The 27,387-nt window shown below is 37.3% G+C and overlaps 1 protein-coding gene across 2 annotated transcripts in view; it reads right to left on the reverse strand.

The window, feature by feature from the left end:
* CERS6 (ceramide synthase 6) overlaps window positions 1-27,387 on the reverse strand; it is a 325,638-nt gene that overhangs the window by 129,092 nt on the left and 169,159 nt on the right. For both annotated transcript variants that reach the window (XM_032755472.2, XM_032755471.2), the window contains exon 4: window positions 14,397-14,454. In XM_032755472.2, the coding sequence (XP_032611363.1) occupies window positions 14,397-14,454 (58 nt within the window). The remainder of the gene's footprint in view (window positions 1-14,396; window positions 14,455-27,387) is intronic.

Genomic DNA, 27,387 nt, shown 5'->3' on the forward strand with positions numbered 1-27,387 from the left:
TGGCTAATAAGAAAAGGTAAGTGGGGAATCATTTTCCTGCCTAGCCCCACCCAACAACAACAACAACGAAATTATAAATTAGGTTTATAGGGCCTCACTCAAGTTGTATCCCATAGCATTTGGTAATTTTGTTTTTACAGTTTCTTTTATAATTCACATGAAATCAAACTAATTAGCAAAGTATCACTTTATCAATTTCTTTATAGCTTCAAGTACTAGCTTAAGTAAAAATTGAGGTGAGGATGGAAGGGGCTGTGATTAGGAACAAAGCAAACAGAGCTAGTTCTTGCTTCATGCTTCAGATAGCAGTGATGCGTGCACATACATACACGTGGGCAGAACACTGTGGTATAGTTATTACCTCTGCCCATTCAGATCGAATAGCTAGTGCCAAATATAACTCTTCTGCCATACTGAACACCATGCATCCTATTAAGAAACTGTGTTATGATACCACATCATTTACTCTTAACCCCCTAATCAAGGGTCTGCCATGGAGAGGAACATGCATCCACAAAGGAGAGCCTGACAATTCACAACAAGACTATTAGCTGTAGAAATAGAATATGTTTACTTATGCTGTTTTTACTAAATGTCCCTAGTATGCAAGTCATTATAGGCACAATTCCTAGAATATTATCAATTAATGCTCCTAAGCAATATGGGCCTTTACTGTACTCTGGAAAGAGAGGGCAAGTGAAATGCTAAAATGGTTATGCTCCATTCTGCAACTTTCATTATACTTCCAGGAAACCTTGTACTGTGCCAGGGAGAGGCAAGAATACCTGATCTTCCATTCTGAGGGCCCAAGAGTCAGTTTGATGCTCCCTGATTACTCTGTTAACACTGTAGTAATGGAGACATCATGAAGCATCCTTCAGTCACTTCTTAGTGGTGGGACCCTGGATATGAGCCACCACAACTTCACTAACCAGATCACACATGTATATGTATATGTACACACACACTCTCCTTTAAACACAAGACAAAAATACTGGAAAATTCCCAACTAACCAACTATTCAGAACTAACATTCTGAGGGTAGATCTTTTTTGTGTTTTTGAGACAGGGTCTCATTCTGTCTCCCAGGCTGGAGTGTAGTGGCACGATCATAGCTCACTGCTGCTTCAACCTCCTGGGCTCAATAGACCTGCCCACCTCAGCCACAGTGTCTGGCTAATTTTTATATTTTTTTGTAGAGACGGGGTTTTGTCATGTTGCCTAGGTTGGTCTCAAACTCCTGGGCTCAAGTGATATGCCTGCCTCAGCCTCCCAAAGATCTGGGATTATGGGTGTGTGCCACTGCCCCCCGCCTATGGTAGATCATTTTTACTGCTAATTCCACATACACTTTTTAAAAAGGCAAAATAATGGGAAATAGGGTAACAAGGGATAATGAGAATTCTCACTTAATTACTATACCATACTTGATTTTAGTCATTAAAGTTCTTTTCCCCAAAAAATTTTTAACAAAATTATTACAAAATAGCAAAGTGGCATTTTTTTTATTCCATTACTCAAGTATGAACCATCTATTTGGCTGGATATCAAGCGCTATAGGAGATTCATGTGGGGTATGAGGCCCTGCTGTGAGCAGCTTACAAAACTGGATGGAAATAAATTTGAGATGAAAGCACTCAGACATGATACTTCATACTTAAGTACTGAATTATACTGTATGATAGATAATAACGGTAACTCCTATTTATTGAACACCTCTCGTGGCTCAGGGACGAAACAAGGTGCTTTACATATATGCAATACAACCTTCCAACCTATACACTAGAGATTTAAAGGGCTTAACATTATAGGTGTTCAATGGTGAGGGGATCCACAAAGAACCTGGGCTGGTAGGTTTTAGGTAAAGGTGAGGACGGTCATTCCATGTACGTGATGCTACATTAGCAAACTCTGAGGAAGCCATGCATTTAGCTGCTTGGGACAGGAATGTGTGGGGCAGTGGAAAGTCTAAAGACTAGGTGACAGTTTTACGCTTCACTTGCCTTTGTCAAAGTTGCTAATGTCCAGAGGAAAAGCTGGGGACTTTGTTCGGTGCAGTTTCTATGGGAAGCCAGGGAAGAACTCTCAAGAACAAATTGGTTAAACTGATTACAATCAGTTTAATTGAAAGACATATCTAAAAGAAAATGACATTTCTGGTACAGTAATACTCATCTGGTATTTGAAAGTAAGGCAAGTGGTGCACAGAAGGGTGAAATGGGGCAGCTGGGAAGGACAAGTGGTCTGAGCAATCATGTCGCCTGTGAAAGGGTTAAATAGTAATGAAGGAATAGTGACATCAACATATGGTGGTTAAGCTCTGCTGGCCAGGATTAAGGATGTAATTTTACAGCAATCCGTGTGTGGATTGGGCCAAGGGATGGAGGAAAGATCTGAAATGACTCTCCGCCATCATCTTTAGTTCCCAACTCCACTCAGTCACCACTCTGGGTATATGGAGAAAGATGAAAAGAGAATACAGAGAAGACATGGGTTAGTGGAAGAGAATGAGTTCATAAGATGAGAGACTATATATTAAGGTCAGGGAGAAGGAAAGTGAGGAAGCCCTTTCCACACAAACACCAAGTATCTTTTACAATGAGGACAAGCAGGAAAACTCAGCCTTCTTTGGCTGAAACGTCCCATCTCCTTAATGCAACATTCCACTTATCACAAAGCCTCATATTATATAAGTATTTTTAGACAAAGCTTAACTTTTCTGCTAGATTACAAAATCCTTGAAGGCAGGAGCCATACCTTCCTCCATCTGACACCATGTCTTGTGCATAGATGCTTAATAAATGTCTGCTAAATTGAATTAGGCTCCCATGTTACTGATGATACCAGGGAAAAGAAGAGTAATAATAGCCTTGGCACCACAAGGTTAGTGTCTCAGACTGTTTCATCCATGGTGCCCACAACCACTGCTGTCATAGGATGGGTGCTCAACAGATACCTAAAGAAAGAACGAACAAATGAACAGAGATCCGTATCTCCCACCAGTATGAACAGAAGCTCTTTGGAAATAGCCAGGAATGGAACACCCTTTAAATCCCAGCTTTTTCTACTTGAATGCTTTATGCCCACATTTCCATTCAGCAACATGCAGGGACTGCTTTGTATGGCAGCTATAGGATTAACAGATGCTATTAAGTTGTTAAGGTAAAGTACACGGTCCTAAGAGCACAGAAATTTGATGCATGTCTAGATATGTAAACACTTACATCACTATCCTTATCGAGAACATTGCCAGCACTCACTCCAGCAGGCTCTCTTTACCCCACTCAGGTAAAACTACCTCTATCAATATAGATTAATTTCTATCAGGGAAAAAGTTATTTTATCCTTTTCACTCTTCACTTTGTTGTGGAAGCCTACATTTCTTGGGCACAAAATGATCATCTTGTCTGTGCTTTGGAATAGTCATTCCAAGATGACTAGTATCACCAGATTTTTGACTAATAAACCCTAAGCAATGACAGCAACGGCCCCTGTCAGGCAGGCCTATTCTCATGTGCATTAATAAATGAGAAGGGAGGCAAACATAAACAAAACAAAGCACAAACACTAAGCCATTTGTCCCACCTGACAGCAGACCCAATACCAGATACTCCCTGAACTAGAGTTCCCCTGGAACCACACACACGGAGCTATAATCAGAGCATGAGCTGGTCGGATCGGAATTCCTGCTGCTCTGCTCCACATCAAGTACTTGTCCTAAGCACCCCACCCCCGTCCCAAACACACCCAGACAAGATGAGGCCCTTCCCTGCTGAGAAAGAACATTGGCTTCACAAGCAGAAGTAGAACATCTCATTACTTCCCCCAGAAAGCTGTTCTTAAGCAAAGAACATCTGGTTTGTTTCATTATTGTTGTTGATGAGGAAAATGTTCTATTATGGTGATCATTGTATGTGAACGCCATTAGCTCTCAGATTTTATAAAAAACACACTTGAGTAACGCTTTCCTTGCTAAATTCAGTAAATCATTTTTCTTTCTGTGTCAGAGAGGTCTCTGATGATGGTTCAGCTGATGCAGAGTGAATGTGCAGGTACAGATTCTGATACATGGATCGATACTTCATATCAAATTACCTGAATCTTCTGGGAGTTACTAGTTTTCTATTTCCCATGGTAGAAACAGGAGATGAATACTAATGCAATTCCCTTCTCAGGCACTGCCTCCGGCCAAAGGAAGCCTGTAAAGCTAGTTTTGTCACAGCATATAAATTAGACCAATGTTTTTCATAGTCAAGCTCAACTCTAAACTTTTGAGTAGAAGTCTATGCCTTTAGGGGACTGTCTAATAATGAAAATCATATTTCAGTGAGTGTTACTTTGGTAGACTCTGACATGCGTTCTTTTTTTTTTTTATTTCTAGAGTTTCTACAAAGTTGCTATGTTATCAAGTGAGCTGAAAAAATAAGATTTATGGTTTTATAAGACATCAAATCCAGAAACTCTTGTATAATTACAAAAGAGCAAGTACTCAGAAGGCAGCAGCCACTATTTGCTCTTGGAGTTCAAGGAATCCCCAGTATCTCCCCCAAAAATCTATATTTCAGCTTTATGAAGTCCTAAAGTCTGTATACCTCACAGCCTGAAGAAAGCTGTCAGTCTGAAATGCCATTCTCTCAAGACACAGCCTAAACACAATGCAGAGACCACATGAGGAAAGGCTTCTCAATGCTCTTTACAGAAAATTTTATAAAACCAAAATCAAAGTATTGCATACCATTAAACAAGAAGCTATAAGCTATAATCTCAGTGCTGATGAAATACCTTTATCATCTGAAAAAGTTTTTAATTTATCCTGGGCAATGGACAATGTCAAAGTATATTTCCTTAAACGTCAAAATATAAAGTCCAAATTAGCTTCAAAAAAAAATCCCTGAAGTGAATTTTTGTTTATATATTTTAATTGATATATAGAAGTTGTACATATTTTGGGGGTAATGTGTTTTTTTTTTTGATACCTTTTTTTTTTGGATACAATGTGTAATGGTCAAATCAGGGTAACTGGGATATTCATCACCTCAAACATTTTTCTTAGTCCAACCAGTTTCTTAATATGAACAGTATATAGATGGTCTGCTAGTTACATTGTAGAAAATAAATTCATAACATAAAAGGAGAGAAAAAATTGTTCTGTGGAATGATATCATCTTGGGTAAAAAGGAATTTCTATACCCAGTCTGAAAATTAGGAGATGATTTCTGATGAGATCCAAAACTATCAAGAATGCAGCAACCACAGATTCTCAGCTTTGCTAGTATGAGTTCAGCTGAAAGTAGTAGATAAATAAAGCAAAACAGTGAGAACTAGGCAAACATAAACAGCTGAATTTTTTTTTTTCGGACCAAACATTTCTATTTCTTCGCCATTTAAATGGAATTCAACTTTTAATTTTTATTTCCTCCTCTTTAAAATTCACAACCTCATGTTCTTTTATGACCCAGGTATACCTAATCCTATATATAGTCTTTTCCATTCCAATTCCTACATTTTAGAGTTAATTTTATTCAATAGAAAATAAAGTATTAAAGATATATTGAAAAAAACCTCCAAATTTCTACCTGTAAAAGGAGTTTTCATTTTTACCTACTGCTGTGATTTATCCACTACATTACTACCACAGTAAAACATATACATGAGATTGTTACTTTCATGTAACATTCTACTAAACATTTTAAGAATATAGTTTTTCTTAAAAAGATTGCATGTCATTTTGTCACTTTGATAATTTTATTAAAATATTCTTTCAATATGAGACATTAAGTTCTGCTTTGGATTTGCAATTTTATATATGTGTACATATTCATATACATTTAGTGAATATCCATCACCTCCACATTATCACAAGTTGTAATAAGCAACTTCACACATTCACACATCCATATTTTGTGTTCCTGTGTAATTTTTTCTTTCTTTTTTTTAGACGGAGTCTTACTCTATCGCCCCAGGCTGGAGTGCAGTGGCAGGATCTCAGCTCACTGCAACCTCCGCCTACTGGGCTCAAGCAATTCTCCTGCCTCAGCCTCCTGAGTAGCTGGGACTATAGGCGTGTGTCACCAAAGCTGGCTAATTTTTTTTTTTTTTCGTATTTTCAGTAGAGACAGGGTTTCACCATGTTGGCCAGGCTGGTCTTCAACTCCTGACCTCATGATCCACCCGCCTCAGCCTCCCAAAGTGCTGGGATTACAGGCGTGAGCCACCGTGCCCAGCCATTTTTTATTAGGGATAAGTTCACAGGAGTTGGAGTGCCAGGTCAAAATACAGGAAGATATTTAAGATTATTCTGCATTACCGTGCCACCTTCTAAGGAGGTGGGACCAGCTCACCATACTTATGAGCAATTTCAAATTCTTTACTGAATTAGGGGATATGAGCTGAAAGCCATTAGTTAGGATAGTCTACATTACTGATTTTAGAGATGAAGCAATTAAATCCAAGAGAGATTAAGAGGCTTACGTAAAGGTCACAAAGCTGATTAATGGCAGAATTCAGTAACAAACCCAGGCGTTCTGACTGCCTCTGCAGGGCCTCACAGTCACGATCCTTGGTTTCTCACTGGCCTTGGAATGCCCTCCTCAAATAGAATGCCAGCCACAAGCCAACACAGAAGGAAAATGAGGTAGGGTAAATGAAAGGGACGAGGAGAATCAGAACATATGCAAGAGGGTAGATGTAGGTAGAAGAGGGAAAGGAAATTGTAAGCATCAAAGCACAGCCAGGACAACGGGTCTTACCGAGTAGGAGGCAGCAACAGAACAGTATTTTTCATGTGAAGGGATGACAATGGACTTACACAAATAATTCCCAGCAGAGACCCCCTCTCTTTTCCCATCTTACAGATGAGAAAAATGAGCTTTCAGAGAGCAAAGGTCCCATTAACTATAATGAGCAGGGTCAAGACTGAAATCTCAATCTTGACTTCCAACTTGTCATTCTATACTGACGTGACTTTTAGTTTTCATTAGCAAGGTAAATTTACTAATAAAAAGTTACTTAAACTGCTAGCTTTTTAAAACTTATCTAAGTTGTTGTTGTTATTGTTTTTAACCTAGACAGTCCAAAGACAGCAAAACAGGCTTCCAGTTTTGCTTCGGGCAAGTCAATTCATCTTTCTGAAATTGGTTTTTGTTTTCTGAAATGGGAAATTTGGGATAGGTGATCTTTAGGGTCCCTTCCCAATGTTAGTATTATATATCATGTGCACTTCTTATAGAAGTATTTCATGAGGGTCATTTTCATTAAAACCAAATTTAAAGCCTCCTTAAACAGCAACATAGTCCAAGCAATTTTAAGATTTTTAAAATGACACAGAGAACAAAATCTTAAATGGACTCATATTCTAATGGCTAGACAAATTCTATTTTCAGTTTCAAAACAGGCAAAAAAAATTACAATCTTGTTCCCATTTCAGAAAGATTCCAAACTAAGCAATAAACAAAAGACAACATCTCAAAGTATGAAACCAGGGAACACTTCGTGGCTTTGTGTGTTGAATTTGAGAACACCGCATGAACAATGAAAGGCTGCACCTTAGTTCAGGTTGGATTCAGAAAGTCTAAGGGAATGGGCAAAGGACTCAGTCTGACGGGGCACTCTCAACCGCAAGTTTTCACCCATCAGTTAGTCATGAAGTCAATGTAATGGGGCAACCTTCATGTTTTAAAAATGTAATAAAATAAGTTATAACAAGATTTATCAGAGTACATTTCAGAATGCAGCAATATGGGACAATTGGGCTAGTTATTGAGATACTGCTGCCGGTCTCACAGCAGAGACTGTGCAAGCCGCACTTCTATTGGCTTTAACGAGCTGGTGCCTTGCCAAGTTTAGCTTCTTAGAAGCACTTGAGGAAGGCTGGAAGGCTGCAAGAGGAAGATGGGACTTGCTCCTTTCTGTTTTGCTTCTAGTTCTTGTCATCACGTTCATCCCCTGCCTCCACATCCACCCAGCAGTGCGTCTTCACTCCAGCAGTAGCAGTTCATTCCAGCAGCAGCAGCTGGTTCCAGTTTGCAGTTTTTCCACATTCCCAGAGCCAAGCCCCTCATGCTCCCTCAGGGACACCAGCCGGTCAGTGTCCCCTTGTCAGAAGTCTTCTCTGGCTCCATGGCTCTTCCTCTGAGCCTCTATGTTCTGTAATCCCCTTGTCCTCACAGTGGCAGTGCCTTCCTGCTATTACTACCTCCACTATACCTCGGTGTGGTGCTAATGGATGAGGGCCAGTCCTTGAAATGTCTGTTCCAAGTCCACAACAACATAAGGAGCTTACACTCGAGGTAAATTAACTAGATCACTAAGCACACTGTTTTCAGCTAACTTTTCTTCATAGATAGACTTTTTCAAAAATCAGGAGGAGCTGCTTTACGTTCAGGTGCGAGCTTCTTATCTCATTGCAGACTGGTAGTAAACAGTAGATCAATTTACTTTCAGCAAAACAGGCTTGATGGTTCCCTCTGGTTAATGATTCTTTATATTACAGTCACTTCTAAAATTAACTTCTGGGGTTTCTATCTCCTATGGACCCCTGACTGATATTGAAATTAGACATAGGTATATCTTGAGTAACTTTTCTTTTACATATATGCATGTGTGCGAAATGAATTGTGATACAAAATGTACCACATGGGTTGGGCGTGGTGGCTTACACCTATAATCCCAGCACTTTGGGAGGCCAAGGCAGGCAGATCACCTGAGGTCAGGAGTTCGAGACCAGCCTGGCCAACATGGTGAAATTCCATCTCTACTAAAAATACAAAAGTTAGCCTGTCATGGTGGCACATGCATATAATCCCAGCTACTTGGGAGGCTGTGGCACAAGAATCGTTTGAACCCAGGAGCGGGAGGTTGCAGTGGGCCAAGATCGCACCACTATACTCCAGCTGGGGCGGCACAGCGAGACTCCATCTCAAAAAACAAACAAACAAACAAAAACCCCACATGGTCAGACATGCAGTTTATAAGAAAAAACAGAACCCAGGAAAATGTGTTAATTTGTATGCGTACACTGTCTGCTAGCACTTCAGAGCACCTTAAGTATTTCTAGGTCTTCTTTAACAAAAGTATTTGACTCTGCCAATTATAATTATGAGCAGACTCTCTTATATACAGCAATTATAGAAGAAGACTATATTGTCAGGCTTACTTTCAACTGCTTAAATATTTCCTACCAACACAGCAGTAACTTTACTGAATAGTTCACTAACATGTCTGTAAGGTTGTTCTGTAGTGTCTACTTCCCTATTTTTTAGGGTAGAATAGGTGAGTATTAAACCACCGTAGAAAATGAGACACAATAGGCGCATCTGACCTAAAGACAGAAGAAAACTGATCAGTGCAAGCTGTCAGGGATTTTTCTAACAGCACATGTAACAATCCATATTTTTGATTCTAGAAGTAAGAGGCAGCAGTAGCCTCTCTCCTCTTAAAATGGATCCGCTACGCTGGTATTATAAGAATTCTCCTACTGTACTTTTTGGAAGAATCTGAGCACAAAGACAAATTTATGCTGTATCGATAGAACTATGTGTTTCTTATTTTCTAAAATTAAAGGTATTATACAAATTTGAATTACCTTGTTTGATTATTTCTGATGCAGCATCCTTAATTTTTTTTCTCTCCGTTTAGATGGGCAAACATATTGTCCATTCCAAGAAAGTTAATACAAATATTTTAAAAATATACATTAAAAGAAATACTGGCAAACCGAATCCAGCAGCACATCAAAAAGCTTATCCACCATAATCAAGTGGGCTTCATCCCTGGGATGCAAGGCTGGTTCGACATACGCAAATCAATAAATGTAATCCAGCATATAAACAGAAACAAAGACAAAAACCACATGATTATCTCAATAGATGCAGAAAAGGCCTTTGACAAAATTCAACAACCCTTCATGCTAAAAACTCTCAATAAATTAGGTATTGATGGGACGTATCTCAAAATAATAAGAGCTATCTACGACAAACCCACAGCCAATATCATACTGAATGGGCAAAAACTGGAAGCATTCCCTCTGAAAACTGGCACAAGACAGGGATGCCCTCTCTCACCACTCCTATTCAACATAGTACTGGAAGTTCTGGCCAGAGCAATCAGGCAGGAGAAGGAAATAAAGGGTATTCAGTTAGGAAAAGAAGAAGTCAGATTGTCCCTGTTTGCAGATGACATGATTGTATATCTAGAAAACCCCATAGTCTCAGCCCAAAATCTCCTTAAGCTGATTAGCAACTTCAGCAAAGTCTCAGGATACAAAATCAATGTACAAAAATCACAAGCATTCTTGTACACCAATCACAGACAAACAGAGAGCCAAATCATGAGTGAACTCCCATTCACAATTGCTTCAAAGAGAATAAAATACCTAGAAATCCAACTTACAAGGGATGTGAAGGACCTCTACAAGGAGAACTACAAACCACTGCTCAATGAAATAAAAGAGGATACAAACAAATGGAAGAACATTCCATGCTCATGGGTTGGAAGAATCAATATCGTGAAAATGGCCATACTGCCCAAGGCAATTTATAGATTCAATGCCATCTCCACCAAGCTACCAATGACTTTCTTCACAGAATTGGAAAAAACTACTTTAAAGTTCATATGGAACCAAAAAAGAGCCCGCATCGCCAAGTCAATCCTAAGCCAAAAGAACAAAGCTGGAGGCATCACACTACCTGACTTCAAACTATACTACAAGGCTACAGTGACCAAAACAGCATGGTACTGGTACCACAACAGAGACATAGATCAATGGAACAGAACAGAGCCCTCAGAAATGATGCCGCATAGCTACAACTATCTGATCTTTGACAAACCTGACAAAAACAAGAAATGGGGAAAGGACTCCCTATTTAATAAATGGTGCTGGGAAAACTGGCTAGCCATATGTAGAAAGCTGAAACTGGATCCCTTCCTTACACCTTATACAAAACTTAATTCAAGATGGATTAAAGACTTAAATGTTAGACCTAAAACCATTAAAATCCTACAAGAAAACCTAGGCAATACCATTCAGGACACGGGCGTGGGCAAGGACTTCATGTCGAAAACACCAAAAGCAATGGCAACAAAAGCCAAAATTGACAAATGGGATCTAATTAAACTAAAGAGCTTCTGCACAGCACAAGAAACTACCATCAGAGTGAACAGGCAACCTACAGAATGGGAGAAAATTTTTGCAACCTACTCATCTGACAAAGGGCTAATATCCAGAATCTACAATGAACTCAAACAAATTTACAAGAAAAAAACAAACAACCCCATCAAAAAGTGGGCAAAGGACATGAACAGACACTTCTCAAAAGAAGACATTTATGCAGCCAAAAAACACATGAAGAAATGCTCATCATCACTGGCCATCAGAGAAATGCAAATCAAAACTACAGTGAGATACCATCTCACACCAGTTAGAATGGCCATCATTAAAAAAGCAGGAAACAACAGGTGCTGGAGAGGATGTGGAGAAATAGGAACACTTTTACACTGTTGGTGGGACTGTAAACTAATTCAACCATTGTGGAAGTCAGTGTGGCGATTCCTCAGGGATCTAGAACTAGAAATACCATTTGACCCAGCCATCCCATTACTGGGTATATACCCAAAGGACTATAAATCATGCTGCTATAAAGACACATGCACACGTATGTTTATTGCAGCACTATTCACAATAGCAAAGACTTGGAACCAACCCGGATGTTCAACAACGATAGACTGGATTAAGAAAATGTGGCACATATACACCATGGAATACTATGCAGCCATAAAAAAGGATGAGTTCGTGTCCTTTGTAGGGACATGGAGGAAACAAATATCACAAGGACAAAACCAAACACCACATGTTCTCATCATAGGTGGGAATGAAAAAAGAATCATGGACACAGAAGGGGAAATCACACCGGGGTTTGTGTGGTTGGGGAGGGGGACAATTAGGATATACCTAATCTAAGGAAATCAACATGGCACATGGATACATATGTAACAAACCTGCACATTGTGCACATGTACCCTAAAACCTAAAGTATAAAAAAAAAAAAAAAAGAAGTATTTAAAGTTCTATAAATAAGCAATAATGACTCGGCTCGGTCAAGTCTGCTACCCAAAGAAGGAAGTCACTTGGAAATTATGCTGAGGTTAGGGCAGCTAGGGTAGGCTTGCCAACCGGAGAGAGCTCTGGAATAAGAAAGAGGAGCATGTGTTTCTTGTCAGGTTCAGCCTTTAATAAACTGTGTGACCTTCTGAATGCCACCTACCCTCTTCTGGATTTCTGCTTCCTGAGCTGTGAAATGAGAGGGTTGGACAAGATGGCTTATGAAGTCCTCCAAAGCTATTTCAGTCAGATGAGTTCTATGTATGCATTTCTACTTCACATTATGATTAAGACTAAACTACACAGCTCATCGAAAATTGAGTGCTGCTTGGATGGAATTAAAGAAAGAAATTCCCACACAAATTAATTCAACAAGAAGAACAATGTCTAGTTCTTTTTTCCTTTCCTTTTTTTTATTTTAAAAAAAAAAAAGCATTTGTTATAACCAGAGGCAGTTGAAAGGAAATTGGCATAAAACTGGTCTAGTTTAAGAAAAAATAATTTCCAAGGAAACAATCTACTGACAGTTCCTCTTACTGCCTTGTGCAGACTCACTGAGGACTGGTGGATAAAAATTATTCTCATTCCATTCCATTTGTTTAGGGACAGAGTGAACCAGAGCTAAGTGTCAAAGTGTTTCCTGTTCTGATGAGAGATAACCGCATTGCCGTATGACAGCTAGAGAGGCTATATCCAGCAGGCCTAAAGGAAAAGGGCAAAAACTGCTCATTGTCTCTTTCCTTTCTCACCAACAAAGCCCCTCACCAACAGAATGAGGCAGGAATTCCAAACCTTGACCTTAGTTAACAATCTGACCTTCCCATGAAGCACACCTCCTCCACATCAGCTGAAATTCCATCCAAAGCTGTTTCCTCTTCCAAGGTAGTAAAGTTATAAGCACAAAAGCTCTATAGCCATTCTATTTTTTCTAGATAAGTAAATCTGAAAACTAGAACAGAATTCCAAAATAAGCCATTTAAACCATGTTTATTTACTCCAGTTGAGAATTTCTTCATACACAGAAACCCTGCAGAGTAAAACTCATCCTTCTAAATCAATTCAAATGGCCTCTGGGCCATATGGTCTTATTAAGTGAAAATAAGTGCAGTTACCAAAGGAAAAGACTACAAGTAAAAAACAATCCTCTAAAAAAATACAATAATGAGAAACAACTACTATTTATAATAGAATTCACCACAGGCAGACAATATTTGATAACCCAGATTTTAAAATCTTAAATGTATTTAAAATTTCCATGTCAATATTTACAAGATTAATAAGGCATGAAATTTGGTGCATTCACAATTTTAACAAAAATTCTGTAATAAATAAAGATAACACTGATATCACTTTGGAGGCTAATACTATAGAGAACTTTTAAAAATAATTCCCCATGTTATGCCAAATCACTATTGTTAATATGTGTATGACTATGAGAAGATAGGCCTTCACAGGGTTTTATTCAAGGAGTCTAACCCGATAGTAGTTCCAGTAAGAACTGAAATAACCTGGAAAGACTATAGCAGCCACAAGGAATTACTTTCATAGATTCCAGTCCCTCAGTTCATGCAGGATTATAGTAAAAGCAATAGCAGGGGAAATGATCTTATGAAAGAAATGAAATTTTCCACCAGCAGTTAGTGCTGCCCTGTTAGTAACTAGGCGAGAGAGAGAGAGACAGATATTATATATAATATGTAATATATAATATATAATATAATAAATATATTATATATATCATATAATATAATAAATATATAATATATATTCTATATAACAAATATATAATATACATTTCTTTATTATATACTATATATTCATATATAATTATATACAATATATACTATATAGTATATAATATATACTATATATTATATAATAAATACTATATAGTATATATTACATAATATGTTATATATATTGTTATACATATTATATAATATAAAATTTATAAATTTTAAAAGTTATTTCTACTGGTGAAGAGTACAGTGGTAATACATGCTGCAACAATTCATGTTTTCAAATTGTGTGATGTAGAAACTCTAACTTCTTTCAAAGCATCGGATGGATTTTATAAGCTTCCTAATGCCTGAAAAGTAATAAATAACCCACTGGAGTGAATATGGGACTTAGCAACATCCAAAATATTTTTGTAAGTCAAATGAAAATGCACAAATAATTCTTAGGAAGCCTGATATGATTACCTAAAATATTATTACAGTCACCCATTAAAAAAAAAAACTGGGATATAGACATACACTTACATAAGAATTACGTAAAATATTTTGAGAGATCCTACCTTTTTCAGGAATCTGACTCCGTAGGTAAATACATAAAGGTAAAATGAAAATCTCCACCTGTAGAAGGTTAAAAAAAATTCTGTGACATTCAGTTTATATATTCACAGCATATACTGAAATATGTAAGGGAGGGAAAAGAGTTCATTAAATTAAATTTGTCCCCCTACCTCAACTAAGGATTAAACTTAATGAGCAATTTCAGTGCTAGCTGAAGCCATACACTGGTATACATGGCTTATAGAAAATATTTTGAGTATTATATTAATAACTTAATTTTTTCATTGTTAATTGCAATATTTGCCCAATTGCTCATCTTCTCATTCTCCAACATGTGAACTTCTTCTTGTTTATCACTCATGAAGGGATGTGATTTGATAATATGAAGGTATAATATCTGAGTCAGATGAATAATTCAAAACTAACAACTAGAGTTAACTGAAGTTCGTATTTGTTTTAAAAGAATGAATATTTTAAAATTAGGTAAGAATTTCACTTTGTCTTTTAACAACTATATCAACATCTTTGTGGATGTTGCTAAAGGAAGGCATATAGAATCTAAAAAAATCAAATTACAACTATATAAATGGCAATTTTATACCATGCCAAACTTATTGTCTAGCTGTGACTTTCATTTTTAATGAAGAAAAATTTTTAAGTTTTCTTTTGATTTTAAATGATGGAAATGTTTTGTCTTTTAAAATATAAGATATGTGTGTGTGTGTGTCTGTGTTTGTATACTTATTACAAAAAACTCTTACTCTAGTACTAAATTCCCAATTTTACTTCTTGTACTTCTGAGTATGAATAGCTATGCCTTTAAAAGCTGGCTGGATGTCACTAAATGGCATTCCTGATATCATAAAAAATAAGTTATCTTGTAAGAAAAGACAATTAACTTATTGTAGTATAAAAGTTAAGGGCCAGGCGTGGTGGCTCACGCCTGTAATCCCAGCACTTTGGGAGGCTGAGGCAGGCGGATCATGAGGTCAGGAGATCGTGATCATCCTGGTTAACATGGCGAAATCCCGTCTCTACTAAAAATACAAAAAATTAGCTGGGCGTGGTAGGGGGCACCTGTAGTCCCAGCTACTCCGGAGGCTGAGGCAGGAGAATGGCATGAACCCGGGAGGCAGAGCTTGCAGTGAGCCGAGATCGCACCACTGCACTCCAGCCTGGGGGACAGAGCGAGACTCCATCTCAAAAAAAAGTTAAGAACTTCATTTTAACTCCCATCTCCATTACCAATCTCTCAGTGGTTATGGGTGAGAGTGATAACAAGTTTCTGTTCATTGTACAAATTCTAGATCAGAAATTAAAACCAGGGATGTCTTCATGGGTGTGTGACTTAGGCAGTCACATAAGACTTCATGCTTGATTTAATGCTTTGGTGTTACCATCTTGAAATTCTTAATAGTTGTTGAACAAGGGATGCAGCATCTTATTTTGCATTGGATTCTGCAAATTCTGTACCCAGTTCTGGTCAAGACAGACTCAACTAATTTTGGGCAAATCTGTTAATATCCTTTGATTTCAGTTCCATCTCTATAATGGGAGAGTGGGTTTGTGCTATAATGATGCCTCAAGGATTTGGTAGCACAAGTATTATCTCTACTTCTCTCTAGTCCCTCCCAATCCTTCTTGTATGGAACTAGCCTACTTCATGCATTTGCCTTGTCTGGCCCCTGGAGGCAAATGAATTTGCAACTCCGAGATTAGATTATTTACAACAGCTGTTTCAGTTCTAAGACCCTTGTTAGTAGGTAGTGATCAGGCAGTTTTTATGTACAAAAAAAGTTTTACAGAAGTCATTGGAATTCCTACCATCATTTATGTATCTACATTTTATTTCATCACTAAAATGACCCAGTTTTCATAACACATAGATTCTATTATAGGAACACTGATGCCTCCATCATTTGAATAGCAACTTGTGATGAATATTTACAAGGCAGAGTTTATTTCCACAAAATATCTGCAGAAAGCAAAATTTTCAAGCATCTTGCAACTTGAAAAAGCACTTCTTTAAGTTGTGGAGTTTCATGTTATTGTTTTAAATGCTAGCTACCAGTGCCTGATATAGTCCCTCCCAATCTTCTACTAAGATACCTGTAAAAGAGATAAATAATAAAGTTCATGCAACCATGAAAAGGAAGATATGACCTTCAACCTACTGCTAGAATCAGGGAAGAATTCTTATAACAGAAAGAGAATGAAATTAGTGTAAAAAATGTGATTAGCAGTGAAAAGTCACAAGCCTTGAAGGAAGTAGGGAAATCTTCATCTGCATATCATCCTGTCTCCACTTTCTGCCATCTTGTATAGAAATGCAAAATCTGTATCAGTCGGAAACTTTGCCCTTTGCCACAAATGAACAGAATCCCCCACCCCATATCTTAGTGATGGCTACTTTGAAAAGCCAACTGGGAAGAAGGAGATGCACTGTGGAATCTGGCAGTTTCAGTGACAGAAAGGCAGATTTAGGGACAAGATGACCTATGAAGGTACTGCATTCTGGAGGTTGGCGTTCTTACATAATCCGTATGTAAGCAACAAAGAACAAGGCTATTGGAGATAGCTGCTTTATATGAAACTTTCACTGAAAATGGGGCCAAGTCTATAGACATCAACCTGCTTCAAGGTCAGAGATCTAAAAGAGGACTTTTACTAACAAACAGGAGGAGAGAGAGTGGGGCTGAGGGCAATCCACACATCCCCTCTGTTAGCAGTTCTAGATGAATATCTCTAAATTCGGGAATGAAAATAACAGCTCAATGTCAGCATGGGTCTACTAAGTAGTAATAAATGCGGAAAGAAAAGGGCATGTTAAAGATTCAAAGGAAGAACAGTCTCCTAAAAATGACTTCCTAGAGGAATCATTAGTAATTTTTAGGAAAGTTTTAGGCATTGCCAATATAATACAAGAAGATATGTATGATCCCTTGAAACAAAACAGAAAGTTGTAAGTCAATAAAAGACTCCTGGGTAAGATAAAGAGATTATAGGTGGAATGAAGGAGCATTGCACAGAGTCTGAAATATGAAGTGCAGCATTATTGTCCACTGGAGGGGAGGAACATAGATACATACAGTATAAAATTAAGTCATTTACATAGAGGGTAAACACCCCCATAAGGCCAGAGAAATGAACCAAAGATGAAAAAAGATCCTAGATCTGGAAGACTAGAAAACAAATCTAATTATAGTTGTTTCTGAGAAAATACAAGAACTGAAATAGAATAATCAAAGACAAAAAGACTAAAAAAAATGTGAACTGAAAAAAAAAGACAGACAACTAAATTGCATTCCAAACAATATCAATTCAAAGCGATGTTCTGACAAAAATGTTGAATGCTAGGTTTAAAATAAAAAAAAAATACTTCAGTGTTCAAGCATAAAAACAAGTCGACACACATAAATCAAATGAAAACAAATCACCATCAAAAGAACAAATATCCAGTTGGTCTTACAGTTCTCTGCTGTATTATTAAGTGCCAAAAGAAAGGGAAGGCTCAATCAAAGAAAGCTTCTGCCAGGCAAACTTCCTCTCATTTGCAGAGGAATATATGAAAAGTATTCTCACATATTCAGAGGCTCTGAAAATACATTATTCATCAACCTTTATGAAAAAATTACTTCAGCCTATTCTGACCCACCAATATACAAACAAAAAATAATATTTCAAAAAGTATAATTCTAGCATAAAAAGACTATGGTTAGCAACATAAATCATTGCCCTAAATTTCATTGCCAAATTAAATGCTCTTGTTTTTAAGGCATAATTTAATACAAAATATTTAGCAATAACAATCAAGGGATGAATTCTTAGATTAATGAAAACAAGGAAAGGAAACATTAAATTCATTCTTACAGGAAAATTTCAAAAGACTTCTTTTGATAACAGAAACAGACTAAGACTATTTCTTTAAACACTTAAAGATTACTCTTGGTTAAACAAGGTAAATTTACTTCTGTGTCTTTATGAATGTACCACTAAATGGGCAAAAGAGGGATTTTGTTCAGTAAAGCATAAACTCCCGGGGACACAAAACTGGAGTGAAGACAACCACCGTTTCAGGGCCTGGAAAGCTGCAGGGGAGGAATGTTAGCTTAGCTAGTGGAACCAGAAGTTGAATCCTAAACGATCTGTGGAGGATGCTCAGAAGGACCACCAATTCTCAGAAAGACTCCAAATAAGGAAGCAACTTTGTAAGACCAGTATTGGAAAAAGAAGCCTAGGGATTAGCCTGTCCAAAGCCAGACATGTGGTAAGTGGAAAAACTGGGACACAAACCTAGCAGTGACTCTAAAGCCCTCTCTCAAATTCTACAGAATTAGAGCACTCTGCTTTGCCTAGAGACGTCAATGTGTTCCACTACATTTGCTTGGATATGGAAGCCTTTTATATCTTTCAAACCTGAAAATTAGAATAGGAAGCTAGTAAAAACTACCACCCACTGAATCTGGTTTACTGTCCTTACACAACAAGGTTGAATAGGGCTCTTTGTTAAAATCAAGACTACTAAAATGTGCATTTGAAGCAGGAAATCAGAGCATTGAGGTCTCAGGTCTTGTTGCCAGGTGTCATCCAAAAGGCAAGGGATTGTAAACTACAGAGGCAGCAGAAGCAGGGGAATCATCCAGAGCAGCCACCACCCCCCACAACTCAGCACATGTTCGAGGGAGACCAGGGCAGGCATACCAGGGCCATTTGATTTACAACTTTTATATAGTACTTCCTCTATCCCCTGAGTTCTTCTAAGCACTTTACAAATAGGAAGTCATTTAATGAAACTGTTCCACACAACAAGGTAGGCACTATTATCAACATCTTTATTTTTCTTTCCCCTGATGAGGAAATGAGCACAGAGTGGGTTTAATTACTTGCTGAAAGCCACACAGCTAGTAAGAGAGAAAGTCGGGACTGGAAATTAGGCTGTTTGGTTCCAGCATCCAAACTCTTAACCATTAAGCTATGCTACTTCTTCCTGATTTTAGACCTAAAAATTGAAGACAATGTATTCAGCTAAAATGATGTTTCTAACCTGGTGGATATTAGTGGATGCTGCATAATTGAGAACTGTCTCTACTGTGATGAATGGCAACTGACTGCTTGCAAATCTGGGGATAGAAGAGGACTGAAAAGACACTTCTTTTCAATACCAGGGTAGCTAAAACAATATTAAGCTTATTAACAATTATTACCCAGAGGGTTTTTCTCTGTCCTACTCACTCACCTCTCTCTACCTGCTGAGCCACTGTGGCTCCTTCAGGATTTATGTCAAATTCTAGTTGTTCCATAAAGCCACCTTTTCTGGATGCTGCAACATGGAAAACACTGTAATTCTGACTTGTTCTTTACCTCCTCTCCTTCTCTTTGATTATAGCCACAAGCCTTTGAATTGCTTGTGAGTTCCAAGTAGAGCAAGACTGAGTTTTATTTATCTTTGCATTTCTGACCACAAACAGTGGCTTGCAAAGAATAGTTCCTAAATTGACATGTAAATTTTTATTAAGAGTACGAGTGCTCCTTTTATTTACTGACTTTTAAGTATATTTAAACCACAATAGATCAAATAATTTATCAACTACTTCCAGGAACTGTGCAAGTATGAACAAAAAAGGGGAGAGAGATGACATATATTGCCAATCCAATTTCTAAAGTGATCAATCAATCTGATAGGAATTTGGAATAAAAAATAGTCAACTCTGGAATGGTCTAGCTAATGAAAAATACTGTTATTGTGTTTAAAACTAAGATACATTGCTAGAGCACCAAAAAACCAGTATACGGTTCTTTTGATTCTGAAACTGATTTTATTAATTGAGACATTTCTCATTTCAGCTTTTCCATAATCTAAACAAAAAGATTAACTAATTTATTATCAAATCCATGAAGAGAGGTGAAGTATGGCTTATACCTATGACATTAAAATTTTTCTTTCATAAAATTTAACACAATATAAATCACTGCACTGTATCTTACAAATTATTACAAATGAAGTGAAATTATACAGTTGGATAAATGAGCAGAATATATTTAGGAACAAATACAGACTTCAATCTACTGTTACTTTAAAATACATAAATCACTTTACCTCTAAGAACAAAGTAGATTAAGTGCCTATTTTTCCACTCAAAACTCAGAGCTGATGACTTTCATGAGATATGAACAAAGCTACAAGATAGACATATTATACTCATTTTTATCAGTTTTCCAGTCAAGTACAATGGAATTTATAAAAACTTTCCAATGAGGTTTCCATATTATATGTGACACATTCCCTTCCACAAAGTTTGGACATGAAGTAATTGTGGATTCAAGTTTGATAGAAATAGTCATCTTTGTGAAGTCCTTTTACTTATAATAGGTTCTCTTGGCCGGGAGTGGGGGTGTCACCTATTTATTTTTACAAAACAGTAACAGCTGGCATTTCATGGGTACTTACTTTATACCTGATACCATCACAAGAGTCTTACATATATTAACTCACCTACATTTTGTTAAGAACCCTGTGGGATAGATACACTGTGCCACTATCATTCCCATCGTACCATAAGATGGCAAGTTTAAATTACTTGCCAAAGTACATGGTGAATTTGGGATTCAAATCCAAGCAATTTGACTCCAGAGATCATGATTTTTACTACTAAATATTAAAAGTTTTAGCACATAAATTAAAATCTTATTTTGACTATAAATACCATTACTCTGCTGCTACCATCTCTGTTTCAGCTCCTTTTCTATACTAAGGTAGGAGGGCAAATAAGACTTTGTCTACTCTTCATTTCTCTAAATAATATAAAGCACACACTCAATGTGAAATGACTTAGCTAAAATCCTATTCAGAGCTGGTGTCATGAATGTATACTAGCAGAAAAACAGCTCACTGAATGCAACGATTCGGTCTTACAGGTGTTTTACAGGAACATCAGTGTATTTCTGTCCACATAAATCAGAGGCATCTAATCCTGCACTCTTAAATTTTCTTGAAGCAGACATTGTTTTTAAATAGCCTAGGTAGGGTCCCTAAGAGCCCATCTATGACCTTATTCTACAGATAGAAGACCCATGGAATTGTAAACTTTTCTACATTTAACAAGTAACTTTGTGAAAGAAAACAGGTGTCCCCATTTTTCACACCAGGTCTCCATTGACATCTTGGGGTCCTGTGACCTGAAAGTCAAGACTAGAAATGGGTAACTATGCCACAAGTGTCAGAAAAAAACTCAGATACCTGATATACTGCCTATTTTTTGAGTATAGTGTTCTTTAGTGTATAAATATCAAATTTTACAGATTAAACTGACATCTAAAGTTCTTAAAAGTCACCAGCTTCAGCCTTTGGGTAGATTGGTGAATTTTCGATTTGTGGAACAAAATAAGGCCCTTCAATTATTTTGCATTTAATAAGTCTAACAAAGCCATCAGACATATTCAAGCACGTTAATGATTCAGATACAAAATTCTTTCTCGTCCCATGAGCTTTTAGCCAAAGTGTCTCTCTCCAAAGATTGTAACACGGCATTTTTTTTGCCTGCTTTACTGAGGTATAACTGAAAGAGAAAATTGTACGATGTGAAGGTGTACAACATGGTAGTTCATATACAGATACTTTGTGAAATGATTCCCATAATCTAGTTAGTTTTAAACCTGGGTCACCTTACCATGCTATACATTAGATCCCTGGAATGTATTCATCTTATAACTGAAAGTTTGTTATCTTTCAACCAACATCTCCCTCTTTCCCCCACCCCATCCCTGGTAATCACTATTCTACTCTGTTTCCATGAGGTCAACTGACATCACATTCTGAAGGAGGAATAGGCTTGAAGTCTTGGTTAACTGATTGGTTTCATCTGTAAACATTGTTAAAAAGTTGTCACACGATTTTTAGGTCAGTAGTCTCCTTTTCGAGCTGTTACTGAGACACTGACTTTATTACTTGAGTTCAATGGAGATGTTCATCAACTAGGGAGGAAGCAAATTGACTGTAGTTTGAAAAACATCCCATATGTCTTAAACAATAAAATAAAGGTGAGATGAAAGATTCCTTTTTGGAAACTCTGACATAAAATCTAAATTTCTAGAGTAGCTTTCAAGCTTTCATTAGTTTAAAGAAACTAATGTCCAAAGAAATATGATAGATAGCTAGGGGAAAAGATGTTACTCATCCGATGGACACGTTATGCAGACTTGAATTCTTGCTTTAAGACAAACATTTCCTGAAACTATTTCCACCTCCATCAATAATTAACTCTGTAACTCCAAATAGTTTTCTTCATTTGCTTAAGGCTCAGCTCTTGCTGTTTGAAAGGGAACAGAATTATTAATGCAAAGTCTTTGAGGTTGGAGGTAAGTCAAACCCATTCACCTATTCACTTTTCATTCTCCCCTCAAAGGTGAACTTAATTTGGGCAGAAGAGTCTTCCTTAAATCATTGATTCAAAAAATATATTAGGCACTTATGGAAAGTCTGATGATTTGCAAAGGAATGCTATATGTCTCTCATATATATGCATATATAAAAACACACATATATATGTAGTAAAAACAAAACAAGAAAATATAAACATCGAATTCAGGATAGACGTCACTTTTGAAGAGTAAAGAACAGAGAAAGTATACAGCAAGCTGTCCAAACCACAGCCTGCAGGCCACATGCAACCCAGGACAGCTTTGAATGCAGCTCAACATAAATTTGTAAACGTTCTTAATACATTATTAGATTTTTTGTTAGCTCAATGACTATCCTTAGTGTATTTTATGTGTGGCCCAAGACAATTCTTCTTTCAGTGTGGCCCAGGGAAGCCAAAAGATTGGACATTCCTGGGGTATATGGGGAGCTTTAGCTGATTCTGTAATATTTCCGTCCTTTAAAACAGCATCAAATATTACTGGGTGAGTTTTTATTATATTAGCCTCTGCGCTTGTTACATTTTCTCTGTGTTGTAAAATATTTCATTATTAAAAGATTCTGTACACGCCGGGCGCAGTGGCTCTTGCTTGTAATCCCAGCACTTTGGGAGGCCGAGGCGGGCGGATCACAAGGTCAGGAGATCGAGATCACGGTGAAACCCCGTCTCTACTAAAAATACCAAAAAAAAAAAAAATTAGCCGGGTGTGGTGGCGGGCGCCTGTAGTCCCAGCTACTCGGAGAGGCTGAGGCAGGAGAATGGCGTGAACCCGGGAGGCGGAGCTTGCAGTAAGCTGAGATTGCACCACTGCACTCCAGCGTGGGTGACAGAGCAAGACTCCGTCTCAAAAAATAAATAAATAAATAAATAAATAATAAAAAATAAAATAAAATAAAAGATTCTGTACACAAGAATTATGCTCACTCAAAATGTATTAAATGACTATGTCTTTTCCTTCTCTCATACTTAGAAACGTCATATGACTTGTTCTTTATGCCATCATTCCAACCATCTTTTTCTAAGCATCATAATTAATTTTCTTGTTTTCCTGTCACTGTATTCATGCCTTTAGGGCTAAAATTGCCATTGGAAGTGTATCAGATATTGTATGCATATATAGTTCTAAATCCACTATGTTCTATTTCACAGATTTAATTTTGATTTTGTTTTTTAGTACTTTGGTCATAGGCTCCATTAACAGCTAGCCCATATTGTTCTTTATTGGGACCCATTCTTTTCTCTCCAAGTTGACTACCCTTGTCAAGCACCCAGCAGGGTAGAATTCAGCACCACTGGTATCTTGTCCCTTCCCATTAGTCTTCCCAACATCAGCCCTAGTCCCTACAATCTATTCAAAATACATCTGCAAAAAATTCAATGTCATTCTATTAGGTGAAATTCTGCCTATAAAATACCTCTCATTACTTCTAGAATCCCCTGAATATATACTAATCTTATAATTGTCAGCTTAAAGTCTATTTACACTCATTTGAATGACCATAATTTGTGGGAATCAGAAAAAGATAAGCAAGAATTTTCCAACTAACCATTGTCTAGTGTAAGGATAAAAAAGGGAATAAAATATTGATCTATTGTGGTCAAAATTAAATTCAGTCAATATGACTTTGGAGCATGCACTGGCAAAGGTCACAATTCTTTAGTGTGTGCTTCAAGCAAAAGTAGCCAAATGTTTATTATTATTTAGAGTCAAACTAATGTCATGTGTCCCTTGAACATCAAGGCTCTATGTAATTTTTTTCTTATCTGAAAGCAGACTGAAGACAAAAAGTCACTTCTTCAGCACTGATACTGTGATTGCAAAGGAAAAGAGAAAACTAAAGCCAAAGTTCTTAAGTTTTCAAAAAGCATGTACATTTGATTTTAAGAAGTGAATTTCCCCAGCTGGGCAGACTGCTTGAGCCCAGGAGTTCAAGACTAGCCTGGGCAACATACTGAGACCCCCATCTCTGCAAAAAATACAAAAATTAGCCGGGCTTGGTGACATGTGCCTGTAATCCCAGCTACTCAGGAGGCTGAGGTGGGTGGATCACTTGAGCCCAGGTGAACAAGGCTGCAGTGAGCTGTGATCACACCACTGCAATCCAGCCTGGGCAACAGAGCAAGACCTTGTCTTAAAAAATTAAAAAAAGGTGAATTTCCCCTTCTCTATTACCCTGTTTGGTGTCAGTTTTCTGCTGCAGGCTCTACTACACATCTCATAACAAAACACGAGACCGAGTAACAGAACTTCCACAGGGATGAGGTAGAATCCATCACTTATTACTAAATCCACATCTATTAACAATAGAGTAAAATGTCTTTAGTTTCTTTATCTGAAAATGGGGACTAAAATACCTAATTCTTAAGGTTGTTAGGTGAATTCGATGAGAAGAAAAAATTAAATTAAATTAACATGAACAGGAATGGATCCTAGTTGGCTGAGGAGGCTCATTCTATTTTTTTTTTTTAATTTTTTTGTTTTCATAGGTTTTTGAGGAATAGGTGTTATTTGGTTACATGAGTAAGTTCTTCAGTGGTAATTTGTGAGACTTTGATGCACCCATCACCCAAGCAGTATACACTGAACCCAATTTGTAGTCTTTTATGCCTCACCCCCTTCCCATCCTTTCCCTGAGTCCCCAAAATATATTGTGTCATTCTTATGCCTTTGCATCCTCATAGCTTCCACTTATAAGTTAGAACATACGATGTTTGGTTTTCCATTCCTGAGTTATTTCACTTAAAATAATAGTCTCCAATCTCATCCAGGTTGCTGCGAATGTCATTAATTCATTTCTTTTTATGGCTGAGTAGTATTCCATCATATATATATATATATATATATATATATATATAAAAATATATACGTGTGTGTGTGTGTGTGTGTGTGTGTGTGTGTGTGTGTGTGTATGGATTGTGGAACCAGCCCAAATGCCCATCAATCAACGAGTGGATAAATAAACTGTGTCCACTCGTTGATTGATGGGCATTTGGGCTTGTTCCACATTTTCACAATTGTGAACTGTGCAGCTATAAACATGCGTGTGCAAGTATCTTTTTCATATAATGACTTATTTTCCTCTGGGCAGATACCCAGTAATGGGATTGCTGGATCAAATGGTTCTACTTTTAGTTCTTTACCATAGTGGCTGTAATAGTTTTCATTCCCACCAGCTGTGTAGAGGTGTTTCCTGTTCACCACATCCATCTTAACATCTACTACTTTTTTATTTTATTATGGCCATTCTTGCAGGAGTAAGGTGGTATCACACTGTGGTTTTGATTTGCATTTCCCTGATCATTAGTGACGTTGAGCTTTTTTTCCTGTTTGTTGCCCATTTGTATATCTTCTTTTGAGAATTGTCTATTAATGTCCTTAACCCACTTTTTGATGGGATTGTTTGATTTTTTTTTTTTCTTGCTGATTTGTTTGAGTTCTTTTTAGATTCTGGATATTAGTCCTTTGTCAGATGTATAGATTGCAAAGATTTTCTCCCACTCTGTGGGTGCTCTATTTACTCTGCTGACTTCCTTTTGCCATGCAAAAACTCTTTAGTTTAATTAAGTCCCAGCTATTTCTCTTTGTTTTTTTCTGCATTTGCTTTTAGGTTCTTGGTCATGAAAAACTTGCTTAAGCCAATGTCTAGAAGGGTTTTTCCAATGTTATCTTCTGGAATTTTTATAGTTTCAGGTCTTAGATTTAAGTCCTTCATCCATCTTGAATTGGGTTTTGTAGATGAGAGATGAGGATCCAGTTTCATTCTCCTACATGTGGCTTCCCAATTATCCCAGCACTATTTGTTGAATAGGGTGTCCTTTCCCCACTTTATGTTTTTGTTTCCTTTGTTGAAGATAAGTTGGCTTTAAGTATTTGGCTTTATTTCTGGTTCTCTGTTCTGTTCCATTGGTCTATGTGTCTATTTTTATACCAGTACCATGCTGTTTTGGTGACCATGGCCTTATAGCATAGTTTGAAGCCTCCGGATTTGTTCTTTTGCATAGTCTTGCTTTGGCTATGTGGGCTCTTTTTTGGTTCCATATACATTTTAGGATTGCTTTTCTAGTTCCATGAAGAATGATGATAGTATTTTGATGGAAATTGTGCTGAATTTGTAGATTGCTTTTGGCAGTATGGTCATTTTCACAATATTGATTCTACCCATCCATGAGCATAAGATGTGTTTCCATTTGCTTGTGTCATCTATGATTTATTTCACAGTGTTTTGCAGTTTTCCCTGTAGAGGTCTTTCACCTTCTTGGTTAGATATATTCCTAAGTATTTTATTCTTTTGCAGCTATTGTAAAAGGGGTTGAGTTCTTCATTTGATTCTCCACTTGGTCGCTGTTGGTGTATAGGAAAGTTACTGACTTGTGTACATTAATTTTGTATCCAGAAGATTTGCTGAATTTTTTATCAGTTCTATGAGCTTTTTGGAGGAGTCTTTAGGGTTTTCCAGGTATATAATCATATCATCAGCAAACAGCAACAGTTTGACTTCCTCTTTACTGATTTGGATGCCTTTTATTTCTTTCTCTTGTCTGATGGCTCTGGCTAGGATTCCAGTACTATGTTGAA

The sequence above is a fragment of the Hylobates moloch genome, unplaced genomic scaffold (genome assembly GCF_009828535.3).
Source record: "Hylobates moloch isolate HMO894 unplaced genomic scaffold, HMol_V3 SCAFFOLD_1, whole genome shotgun sequence".
Lineage (NCBI taxonomy): Eukaryota > Metazoa > Chordata > Mammalia > Primates > Hylobatidae > Hylobates > Hylobates moloch.